Here is a 13406-nt window from a genome sequence, read left to right on the forward strand (position 1 = left end):
GAATCTACCACTCACTGTGATGTTGTGGATAGTTGCTCTGTAATTCCTCATTGGATCAAGGTTTGATTCTTGGAGTAGGACAACCCGTCAATCCAGCCTGCATGAGTCAAGAGAATCTATATGAGACTAACTCCAAAGCCAGATTTAGTATTTAAAACAAGTTTCTGACATCTTTTTTATTTATTTTATATTTATCTTATTTTAGAGTCTGTTTTTATTTGAAAAGAAAAGCCTGCTTGTATATGATTTGAAGATTACTCAGATAGTATAGACTTTATTTATGGTATGTGAAGCAGCCGTCCTCTATGAAGTGTGACATAATCAAGTCCCTCACATGTGATGCATTCACCTGAAGAGCAGTTGGTCACTGTAATCATTTTTTTATTTTTTATTTTCTGAAATCAATCCAACTTCAGTTCATGCAGCAACTGACCATTAGTGCTGCAGGGAGACAGAACAGACGGAGATTTGACATTTTCAGTCGAACTGATTTTACTCTTACTTCGGATGGAATTTAAATCACAGGGATATATCTCTCTCTGATATCTTGCGTCCACCTGCTCTGCTGTCTTTACCTTTGGGTCTGCAGGTCTACTGGTGCAGATCTTGGTGATCCACCACCAGCGGATGCTAGGGAAATATCTTCAGTTGTGGGCCTGAGTGTCAACAGGTCCTTCGGCCTTTTAAACACAAGACCCCTTCTTCTTAGGCAGGACCACCACAGGCTGATCAGACCTGGGTACATGTCCTAAACATCTTGGAGCCCATGGCCCATGGATGTAATAAAACCCTTGCAGTCCACCTCCAATGGGAGAACTAATGTTGTCCTGGCATGTTGCTCTGCCTCAGATGCCACCTCCACATACTGAAGCCTCTTCCTCTCATTCAAATATTGAAATGAGACCTTTGCAGGATGAAGGGGTTGAAGGTTCCATGGGAACAGCAGCTGAACATGGAGGTGTCCCAGACAAATCCTGGGTAACAAAGTCTCTCCAGGTCTCTTTCTTCTCTGTTACTATCCTGTCCTCATTGTCCAAAGTTCAGAAGGACTCATGGTGACACTTTCGGATATGACTGAAAACTCAGGGAAAAGCTCTTGAGACACTTTTCCCACAAAACCCAAAGAGTTCAGAAGGTCATGAATCTCTATCGCATGTATCAAGAAAAAGAAAATGTCCTTTTGACCTCATCATAGAGATGTTCAGGTTTGAATGCAGCTCTCGGCATAAATTGTAATTCTAATCAATTTGGGCAATGTCCCCAATACCTCTGTATTTATCAAAAGCAATATGCAAAATAAAACATATCCAATTTAAAATAGCTTAGATCTTCGTTTAAAAAACAAAAGTAGCTTTTGTTGCTGCTTGTCCGAGACGTGCAAATGATCCCATCCAGTTATTTTATAATGTAGCCTAGTGCATGTTCAATGCTTAACAGGGTTTAGATTTTATATGATAGAATTAGCTCAGTTATGCCATAGCAAGATTATCGTGGTGACTAGATACAGCTGCTGCCTTATTGTTAGCTTTTTAGACCTATGCAGAGAATGCTCCGTAGTTAAAATGAGTTTTCCTTGTTGTGTATTGCTTTGCCATTGTTTACTCAGTGTTCAGATACATGGATGTTGTTTGTCTCCAGAGCCAACCTGACTGATGATCCTTTTTTTAACATTATATTATTAGAGACTTTATTGTGCAGCACACACAGTGACGACAAAACGAAGTGAGAGCCCCCGGGATCTCTGCAGACTTTCTGGGGCTAATCCCCTCGCAGGCCAATGTGAGAAAGTGCAGGAGATCGTCCCAAAGGTTCACCGTGAGCGGGTGGGTGTGATGATGACGTTTCTAACATGCGACAGACGCAACAATGAAAAAAACAATCATCTGCCTGATGCACCACCCCTCGTCTGAAGGGAACAACAGCTTTCTGCTTTTGAGCGGAGAATCTCCTGCTGTGTTCAAATCAAATCAAATCAGATTTACTTTATTGTCCCATTGGGAAATTTGTCTCAGGCCAAAGTGCTACAGCAGCTACAGCAGCTGAAGAACTGTACGTTTTACAACAAACACGCTGCTGCTCGCTGCTTTAATTTTGGACGATAGACTGTTGTGCACACAAACTGCAGCCTTTATGAACGGTCAGTGTTTGAGCTGACTCCTCACCACATTTCTTTGTTAGACATCACCCTGTGAAGGTATCCACTGTAGATTATTGTGCTAAAGAAAAAGCTTTATACAGTGTTTTTATTAAAATAGGAAATTGTAGGATTTGTTTACGAACATTCATATTGTTTATTTACATATAACAGGGAGTACTATAAATAATGCCATGATGTGTGTACGTCATAAAAAATCTTTTGACTTGAAGCAGGTTTTCAATCAGCATTGGGTGCATGGAGATGAACAGTGCAGACTTGGACCTGGTATCAACATCTGTCCTGACAAAGTGTGAAACATCTGTTCACACCTGGCATTAGAATCAGGACTGCTTTGAGCCTGAGGGACGATAGCTAGCGGGCGGGTAACGAAAAAGTCATCCTCTAGCAGTTGTCAGTCAGTGCACATTCATGTGTTTTGGGGGGGTATGCATAATTTTAAAGTGTAGTCTACACTTGCTAGTTTTTCAAAGATTACCAACCGTAGCTTTAAGTGCAAACACCCAACATCCCATACACATGGATTAGTCTTCAGCCAAACCTCTAAAATTATGAAGGTTGGTAAGGTGAGGCCTCCGCTTAGCCGTCCCTTTAGCAACGCCCCTGTTTAGGCGTCTCCAGTGACCACTTGTGATCCAATCTCACTTGCCCGCTCTACATGCAAATTTTTACATTTCATTTAGCTGACGCTTTTATCCAAAGCGACTTTCTTTCTTTCTGAACTTTCTGGTCACAAAGACCAAATGATGTTGTTTTTAGCCAGTTTTTTGTCTGACTGCGGCCCACAGGTCTGTTGTCAGTGTGTTTGTATGTGCGAGAGAAAGCCGGATCAGGGGGGGCCGAGGGAATCAATGTGCTTTGTGCAGCTCCGCAATGACAAAAGATTTGACTTTTTATTAAAGATATTTTATGACAGTGGCCACAAGTAGATCAATAATTTAATCAGGAAGTTGTATTTTATTGTGTTGAAATTGGAGTTAGAAGCTGCTGCCAGTATGTGACAAACCAAATCTGTTTGTGTCGATATTGCACTTTCTCACTTACATGTATGAAGAACTGAGAGTGAAAGATAAATACGTTAAAAAATAATGCACACGAGATCATATTTTGACTTTGTTCTTGTTTTTTTTTTAACTGTTTGTGTTTTTCTGCACCAGCTGCTTGCTAATAATTCTGATATTATTTATGTAGCCATGTAATAAATGTATACTCAATGATAGAATAGAAATGTAACATGATCGGACTGAAGAACCTCATGATATCAGATCAACTCCGGGTTTTAACTAAATGAAGTGTTTATTACTGAAATGTATTTTACAGTGAAAATAAAAGTGAAGGTCCAGCATCGTATTTTCCTTTGTGTGTCATTGCTATAAACAAAAGGTAAAGATCTTTCATTTAGATTTTCCAGTTTTACTGTTGGAGTCAGGGTTTACACTTTGCTCAAATTACTGATGTTACTGTTTGAGGGTGATTTCAATGCTCTCACCACCACTGCCCCACATATATATATATATATATATATATGGATATATGAATACATATTCATATCTTGAAATGAAGTTTTCCCTCTTCTATGAGTTTTGTAGTATTCGGTGTAGTACAGCTCATTTAACTTTATTGTCACTGCACCAGTAAAGTGAAATTCTCTTCGAAGCCATCCCATAGTTGCCCATTAGAATAATGCTGCTGCATCTGTGTGCGCCTCCAGCTGCAAGTGGGGTCTCACCTCGTACAAAAACATCTGCATCCAACGCTGTTGTTTGTCTGCGTAGACGGTTGTGACAGCCGTTCCAATTCTGTTGTAGATATTGAGGACAAGAACTTGGTTGTGTGTGAGTGCTACTGGCCAACAGGGGGCAGTCTGTGGGTGGTGTGACTAATATTTTTGTCTTTCTGGGTCAGCTACAACTTCCAGTGCATACACCACATGTTGGCTCACTGTAAGATGTCTTTGTTATTGGTCCGTCTACAGAATATTATGAACATGCCCTACAACTTTTCTCTGACGTAGTAAAAATAGGATGTAAGTGAAATTCATAAGTAAAACTGTTTGGTATGTTTACTTGGAAGCAAACAATAATTTAAAGATCAAATACTATTAAGCTGCAGGAGATGTGATGGTGTCCAATGTCAGCTGAGATTTGTTCCAGCACCCATGAAACCCTTAAAGGGTCTTAGCAGAATAGATGATGGATGCATACATGTATGGATCAATACAAATTTACCAAAAACAAAGGAACATTTATTGAGGTAAATCCATGGATTGTACTCAAAAAGTTTGATTACAATCGATTTCAGAACTTTGTTTTGGTATCTTGAAAACACCAGAACTTTCTCGTACCAAATCCGAATTTTGCCCAATTGATGAATATGTATTTTTCCTCCAATCCATCAGTGTTGTGAAAAAATGTTTTGACACCACATTCTTGTAAATAAAAGAACAGATTTATTAACATGAAACAATCAATATACAAACAAATTTGCCAAAAGTCCTGAAATTTAAAAAAATACAAAATATACATTTGTGTTTCTTGTGAACAACTACATATCATTGTCCATCCACCAATACCCTGTCATAAAAATGAACTGACACAGGCATCAGCTCCGAGCCTCCGCATGGGGATGTTATCAAAATGTTGCAGCGGGGGGGCCTGGTCACATACAGTGTGAAGTGCATGCTTTGTTTTGAACCAAACAGTAGAACAATAGATTACGTGTACACTGGTTAAGACAGAGCATTCCCATGGATCTTATTCATGCAGCAAAGATCATATGTTTGTAACCAATAAAGTTTAAGAAAATCCCAAAATTTAAAAGCAGAACTGTTTTCTTGCATCGTCGTGATTGTCTCACAACCATCATCAGTGGATTCATGCCAGTCCACATCCACGAGTACTTAACCTCTGTAAAAACAGGTGTATGTGTACCTGTTCACACACAGCTCCACTCTCATGTAGAACTTAAAACATTATTTGCAGCCATGGAATAATTACAACAGTCCCAGAGGAGTGAGCACACAGGTTAAACAGGTTCATCTGAGGTCAGAAGTCCAAGTCCCCACCACAAACCATAAAAGAAATCTAAAATTTCAGAATTATTTAATTAAAAAAATTGATATTTCATGATTTAACAGTGTATTCATTTATGTTGTCTGTAAATTTTGGATTTCAAAACCTTTGCCGCACAACCAGAAATCAATTTCTGGTAAGGAAATGCTAATTTCTTAATTTCTTTGTTTTGGGCCAAAAAAGTAGTCATATGTACATATATGAAATCTATAATCCATAAAGAGGAGTGAAATATCCATAAAGAGGTGGTTTTTAAATGATGAATTCCAAGACAAAGACACTGTCCTCAGTGTTCATACGACCCTTCATTAAACCAGCTTTAGATTGACCTTCACTACAAGTGGTCACATTCCAGGCTGAACAGACGCCAGCGGGCCCCCGGGGGCCACTCGTCGTTTCATTAGCTGCAGTGCTGTTCAGAAACAGCTGGAACAAGGATACAAATCAAATCCTCTTGGACAATTTTTTTTTTTCAAGGAATAACATTTTAAAAACTGAGGTAAACTTGTGACACCTTATATGTAAATGCCATTTCATTCCAGCATAATAAGTGTTGTTTTTTTTAAAGAAAAAATAAAAACTATATTACAGTATATAGAGTTTTGTGACACAGTATCATTATATATGTTGGGATATAATACATTATCTGTGACTAAATTGAGAGAGTGATCACTTTGGGCCCCCCCCCCCCCTCCCTGTTTAGTACCCCGAGCCCTTAGGTTCATCTGGCACTGACAAAAATGACCTTCTTTATTCCATATGTGTAAACAGCTGGTATTCTAATGTATAACCAATAAATACCGCCAGCCCACTTGTGTACAGTAGCAATATGAAATTCCTGTCCATCTGAAACAACAACAGCACCACAGGAGACGGCTGGTCGGATTGAAAAAACACCAACAGTGAAACAGACGTCTGCTGCTGAGGGTCCACGGGAACTGTAGTCATTCATTACACAGGGACATGTATGGGGGGTCTTTTCCAATCTTGTTGATTTCATGTTCCAATTTTGAAATGCTCTCACTCAAAACCATGCACTCGACCTCAATTATACCCTGCTTGTGCTTAGATTTCCTGCGCAGGGTTTTAAGTGAGAGCGTTACAAATTCTGAACGGGAAATTAATAATTCATGCCTTTAAACAAGGGTCTTGAAAAAAAGACGAAAGAAAACACAAGAATGTCAAATGTGTTAAACATGTTGACGGCTGCAGATTAACAGGGCTACATAAGATTTAAAGAAATCTTGATCTATGGAGTCGAAGTTCAAATATGAAACCTGGGGTAATGGGGACAATGTGTGGAGCAGTTGAGAGATGGAACAGAAAGAGGCGGCAGAAGAAGGCAACTGAATAATATGAAGCACCTTTCAGATGAGTCTGGTGTGGTGGGACCCCTATTGGTGAATGTTGCTATACACACACACAGTGAGTTCATCCCTTGGGAGAGAACTCGCAAAGATCACCGCACACTGCAAGAATTCAGAGCAGCATGCTGGCACATTGTTCAGTTCCACACGTCTACACATATTTATACTTAAATATAATGCAAGCATATCCTCATCCTCCATTGTAGTTACAGCAGCTCGGACATCGGCTTCACTCAGAAACTGAGCTTTTGTCCAAAGACACAATAGAGACAGAACAATGTCTTGCAGGTGACCAGAGTGAAGATTAAAATGGGTCTCAAAGGCAGAAATGCATCGATCCAAAAAGTTCTAGAGCCCCAAAATGTTTCCACAGTTTGTATTAAAACACATTCGGTCAATGTGTTATATTAGGAGCCACAAATTGTTGTTTCATTAATATACTTTACCCATTTAACTGAATGATTATTTCATATATATGGATCATAAATGGCCCCAGAGTTCTGTAGTTACATGACCCTTTTTCTTTTCAATCCTGATTTTTTGTTTGAATTTAAAAACAGTAATATTATATTAAACTGAAAGATTGATTTGCCATGATTTGGTGTGTCAGACTGGACGACACGAGAACGAGCTTTCAGTAAACTGTTTGGAATCTGAAACCTTCCTAGAGATGAGAAGGGACCATTCATTGGTGAGGTGATAGTGAGGAAGCATACAACATTCTTCGAAACATTCCCCATGCCTTTAAAATATACTAGAAGCAGACAATAAAGTCTCTGGGTCTTTTGTGTTCAGTGGCACTGACTTCTTTGAAATGATCCTTTACCTGCTCCCCAGTAAGAGTGGAGTTGATGGTTGCTCTGCTCCACCTGATGGTTGCAGTGCTGCTGGGCTGGAGTGATAATGGTGGGCACTGCAGTGTTTGCACACTGCCCTTCCCCAGTTTCCTGACTTGTTCCCAGTAAATACCCTGACGTCAGCTTCCTCAGACGGAGAGCCATCAGAACGGAGAGTTCATTCCCAGCTTGGTTTCAAACTGAAGCTTCTGTCTCTTCTGGTAGCGAACCCGCACCCTGAAATGGACAAACCAGAACCTGTGATCAAGACGAGGAAACAATCTGCTCAACATTTCCAGCTTCAGGACACATCCCTGTTCTGAGGAAGATGAGAGAGGATCGAAGACTGATCTGATCCTTAAAGGGATAGCTCACCCCACAATGAAAATTCCCTCATTATCTACTATCCATTATGATAATGGAGGGGTGGGTGAAGTATTTGAGTCCACAAAACACATTGGGAGTTTCAGGGGTAAACAGCACTGCAGCTAAATCCAATGCAACAGAAATAACTGGGAAATCCTTCTTCCGATTAAAAAAAAATTATTTTATTTTATAAAAGTATTTTTATTTTTGGGTGAACTATCCCTTTAAATAATCCTCAGTAGTCCACCTGATCACATCTTTTTTTTCCTGCTATCTGTTTGTGCTTTTCTTTCTCATAGATTCTAGCTATTTACACTATTTCTATTCTACACCTCAATTCTCTTAAAGTCATGAAACAAGCTGCATGTAGAGCTCTCTCACTGAATGACGATATTACAACTGTCCTCCTTGCTGGGTTTAGCTTCATACCGTATCTCGTGTACTTTCACCACTTCGTTGACCACCACCACTAGCAGCGGTGACAGAGACACCAGCAGCCAGGCTAGCAGCGGTATGTCACTCAGGTTAAAGGTCAGAGAGCTGCCCCGGTCGCGCCACAGCTGGTAATCCACCGTGGCCTGAACAAGCTGGCCGAGCAGCCTGGAGGAGAGAAGAGAGCAAGGGTTAACAATTCAGTGTGCGATCTATAGGGAGAGGCCCAAAAGAAAAGACAGTTTGATTTGTATTGATCTGTGGTTGGTGCATTTCATTATAGGGAATCCTGCAACTTTGTATAGAAACTCAGATTAACTCTATAAATCTGTAGAGCATACATATGATGTAATAACTTACACCACAGGTACAGTGAGACACCACCAGGTGTTGCTGAATGGACTCTTTTTCCACAGAGGCTGGGAGCGGTGGACGTAGCTGAGGGAGATCACCGCTGGAAAATGAGATAAACATCGACAAAAAGGAGAAAATTAGATATAAATACTACACTTAATTACACGTATGCACAGAGCAGTGGAAAGGAAAAGGATCATGTTGACCTGCAAAGGAGTCAAATCTGTCAAGGTTAACTGGGGACAGTAAAGCGAAGTGCGTGTGCTTTCCTTACAATTAGGATTCAACAATATTTTGAATCAGATAATCCTCTCTGTGACACTGCCATATCTTTATGATTAAACCAATCAGAGAGTCCTGTGCAATGTGACACGGCAATATTTAGGAATTAGAACAGTCCTTTGTAATGTACATCTCTGAGATTCTCCACCATGGAGTGACAGGGACTGTGGATTTCTGCAAACCGCCCCTGCATGCCACATTTGTTCTCTGTTCTCTTTGTTATAACAGTTGTTTGATTAGTATTAGATTAAGTTAAAATAAATATTATAAAATCCAGGGGGTAGAAAGGGTTCTCTTCTAACCAGAGGGTCAGTGGTTCAATCCTGTGTCCTTGGGCAAGACACTGAACTCCAAATTGCCCCTGACAGCTGTGTCGTTCTCATAGAAAAAGTGCTGCCCCTATATACACAGTATGAATGTGTGTGTGAATGGGTGAATGGCATAGAACAACTGTACTGTTAAGCAGTTTGAGACATCATCAAGACTAGAAAAGCACTTTATAAATACAGACCATTTACCATTACTGGTTATAATGATCCTTTTTTAGTTTTTTGTTGAAACATATGCTTTTTTATACTTGAAATCTGAAACAAGAATGGATGAGAGTTATTTGCCAGAAGTTTAAGAAAATCAGATAGAGATCTTTGCCACTGTGGAAGTAACCAGTGATGATGACGATGGAGGTTAATGAGATGTCAGTGTGCTGGGACTTAAAATGTTCAGCTTATATATGTTTGAGGAGAAAAGGAAATGCACACAGAGGTGATATTCTTGTTCGTTCACATTTCCTTTCAATACCAGTAATAAGAAAATGTAGATGTATAATCTATAATGTAGTTATAATATACATTTTCATACCATGGCATACCCTGAAGTCAATATACTGTTGTCACGCTACTCTTATGAACCTGGAAGTGAATGTTTGATACCATCTGTTGAAGAATTGAAGACAAAAACAAGATCCACAATAATACTAATAAAAATGAAAAGGCATTAGCAGGGTTGACCTTAAATCAATTTTACCTGTGTGTAAGACGAGGAACCCTGCCATGACCTTCTGAGTGAGCAGCAGGCTGTTTGACAGCTCACTGAACCAATGAGGAGCCTCGTCTGAAGAGCTGCAGTCATAAAGAAGACAACAGTTCAATCCATTGACTCATCAGTTTCACGAGAATTCCAGAGGTCTGTCTTTTTCTCCAGTATCAGTTCTCCAACATGTGACTTTCAGTGAGCAGTTCACTACCAGTCTATAACATTTAGCACCATTCTGAATAGAGCTGTAACAAATGAATGGAACTTTTGGTGCACTTGGAGATAAAGCTTCTCTTACCTGGCTGTGAATATGTTGCAGTTGGCAGTGCTGTTTTCAACTAAGGTGAAGTTGCTGCTTCTGAGGCAAACCTCCTGCAGTGTAAACCCAAAGGCCAACAGGTAGGCACACACTGTCAGACCAAACTTCAACAGGAAACAGCCAAGGAAGTAGTTCTGGGTCTGTTTAAAGATAAAAAACATGATGAAGGTCTGACAAGTCAATCATTTCTATTTTGAGACACAATGTAAAAAGTCTCTCTTAGTAGTAGTACAGGTTGAAAATGAAAAATCTCAATACTCATCTCAATGGAACACATTATTGAATTTCAGTTCAATTGTATTAGTATGGTGCTAAATCACAATATACATTTTGTAAACTTCACAAATTAAGGTTGTGACCTTACAATACTATAGAGAGAGGAAAAAGAGAGGGAGAGAGGAGACAGAGCAGTTGTCTAAATGTTGTATTTACGCTAAGTCAGACAGATTTTTCAGATTTAGTACGAGGCCATAGAAATGTAAAAGTGTACAACAGATGTGTAGATTGATGTAGAAAATAAAGACAGCATTTAATTGAAAAGTTTAAGGTGAGAAAAAGCACGTAGTCATTTATTTAGTCTAACCTGGAGTAACCACAAAGTGCAGAAAGGTTTGTTGTCTGTGGAATTTAACATTACTGCTATTAGGAAAGTTTTTTTCCACTTTCACTTTACAGTATGATTACTATAACATACTGGTTTATAGTATATGAATATGTTTCCTCAAGCTTTAGCAGTAATAATCCAGTAACGTAGGATTCATAAATACACTTGGTTTAAAAAATGTCAGAGGTGGGATCACACCTTTCTTGGAATGGCGTCTAGGTTCTTCCCTGTGGCAACTGCCATGACGGAAAAGTCTGGAGGTTTCCCCAGAAGTGAAACACTGTCAACACAACACAAATGAACCATGACGAATCATTATTATGACATTCTGCACAAAACAGTTAAATTGTTTACAGAGTGTGTGTGGGAGTGCGGGCAAGTCTCTCTATAGTTATGAGGGCCAATTTTGGTTCATGGTGAAAACATTTTGACCACGTGAGGGCATTTTGGCTGGGCCTCACAAATTAAATGGGATATGTGAGGATCAAGACTTGGTGTTAGGGTTAGAATTAGGTTTAGCTCAGTGTTAGGGTTAAGGTAAGGATTAGGCATTTATTTGTGATGGTTAAGGTTAGGGTAAGGGGAAAGGGAATGCATTATGTCAATGAGTGTCCTCACAACAGTAGAGAGACGTGCATGTGTGTTAGGGTTAGGGTTAAGGCTCTTATATGCTTCTACGTATCCGTTTCTCGGAGAGGGCTCCACAGGGGGCAAAGAGTCTTTTTGATTTTTACTTGTCCGACGACTGTACGTCGAAAAAAATTCACCGCCAAACCCATAGGTGGCGCAACGGAAGACGAGCTCAGAGAAGCCTACTCCAATTTTGGGAAGAAGAAGTCCACGTGTGTCTGTTTATCTCTGCCTCCCACACACTGAACCATGGCAACTAACAGAACCAAATAAAGTGACACCCAGCGGGTCAAGATGCTGATGTTATCGTTTCTTAGCGCAGCGGTTCCCCGGTCTTGTTTCCGAACTGTGTTGCTGATTCCACAGCTTGTAGCTTGAAGCTAGACGGAGCTAGCAGCTACACGGAGCTAGCTCCCTCCCATCTTCCACACACAGTCAGCAGGGACTCCCGACACTAACTACTACTATCCAGTGTTTGCTTCTAACCTGGCGGTATTATAGAAACAGTGTCATGATAGAAGTGGAATTAAAGTCGTGACGGCGGGTTCTTGCACTGTTACCACCGCAGTTAGCATGGTGGCTAGCCCGCTAGCCTAGCCTGCTAGCGCCGTTATGAAAGCTCGTTATAACCGTATGTGACCGTGCACACATGCCGTCAGTGCTCTAACGAGCCACCGTCAGCCGGACAACTCCGCTGGCTTAACACACACGTCACATTAATCGTAGAATCATAGTTGTGTTTGGGTTTGATGTGACACAGGGAAGGAAACAGGAAGTTTGAGGTCCGGAAATGACGTCGTAGGGAAATGACGTCGTAGGGAAATGATGTCGTTCGCGGACCAATCACAGCCAAGAGCTTTTCCGTGGGCTCTCCGACATGAAGACGGACAGTTAGAAAAATCAGACGTGTACGAAAAGCTCTCCGAGGCGCTCGGAGAGGGCGTTCCACGACGGATAGGGCGGTCTTATCTATCCGTTTTAAAAAATACGTACAAGCATAAATTGGCCTTTAGTGTGTGTGTTTGTGTACCTTAGAAGTGGGCAGCTGAAGCAGGACAGCCAGAGGATGTCAGTGATGTTCAGTGGAGGGGGAAGCTGAGCCAGACAAGCTAAGAACTACAGACAAACACCAGATATACAGCATCTGTTAATTTAATATCATGTCATTTCATTTACACAAATCTGCCTCAATACTGTCAATTATAACAGTTGGAATTCTGAAAGTTGGATGGATTTCATTATTATTGACTGAATTGGAGAAGATCGATCTTATATGAAGGAAAGTCAGTCAAAGTTACTGTTTTTTCTGAAATATTTATTTATTTGATTCAATTTGTGTCCGTACACCACCATCGTATTTGAGGGATTAAATGAAGTTTACACTCAGTACAGCACAGTGTAAGGATCCTTATGTTCGCATTCTCTCTCACCTGGAGGATGACCAGACTGAGCTGGCACTGGAGCAGGAAAAGGAAGCATTTGCGGATGCCATAGGTTGTGTGTCGTGCCTGGAAAAGATTCACCCAAAGAGAAAATCATGAATAAAAGTAAAGTTTCTCTTTGACTCATTTATACTGGGGTCATATAATACAACATAGAATTGTGTGTTAATGGTCACTTTGTCAGATAAGGATATTGCTGTGTCGTGGCCGAGAGACAGGACAGACTAAACCTAACCCTAACCAGCTGCTAGCTGTTTCTTACATTGTGCATGATATCACCGGAAATAAAGCATTTGTGGCCGACTTCCAGGGACTTATGTAAACAAACATGGCATCTGAGGTGGTGTGTGTTTTGAAAACCCTTAAAACCCTTCCTCTTCCACCTTGTGACACCAGAGAAAATTCCTCTTTTGCTATGACATATCTATATTTGTCTGTGGATTCAATTCTTCAGGCAGAGCACTGTCAGCTGTGCTTGTATTGACCAACGTCACAAATGTTAAGTCGTGGAAGGTA

General features: G+C 40.4%; 1 protein-coding gene across 2 annotated transcripts in view; it reads right to left on the reverse strand.

Moving 5' to 3' along the window:
- Positions 1-5925: 5925 nt before the first annotated feature.
- Positions 5926-13406, reverse strand: part of tmem94 (transmembrane protein 94) — a 35909-nt gene continuing 28428 nt past the window's right edge. For both annotated transcript variants that reach the window (XM_061094988.1, XM_061094989.1), the window contains 8 exons: positions 12879-12956; positions 12479-12564; positions 11017-11098; positions 10194-10354; positions 9887-9981; positions 8588-8681; positions 8225-8395; positions 5926-7666 (listed from right to left, as the gene is read on the reverse strand). In XM_061094988.1, coding sequence (XP_060950971.1) covers positions 7594-7666; positions 8225-8395; positions 8588-8681; positions 9887-9981; positions 10194-10354; positions 11017-11098; positions 12479-12564; positions 12879-12956 — 840 coding nt within the window. In that variant the 3' untranslated portion in view covers positions 5926-7593. The remainder of the gene's footprint in view (positions 7667-8224; positions 8396-8587; positions 8682-9886; positions 9982-10193; positions 10355-11016; positions 11099-12478; positions 12565-12878; positions 12957-13406) is intronic.

Source organism: Limanda limanda, chromosome 21 (assembly GCF_963576545.1).
Source record: "Limanda limanda chromosome 21, fLimLim1.1, whole genome shotgun sequence".
Taxonomy (NCBI): domain Eukaryota; kingdom Metazoa; phylum Chordata; class Actinopteri; order Pleuronectiformes; family Pleuronectidae; genus Limanda; species Limanda limanda.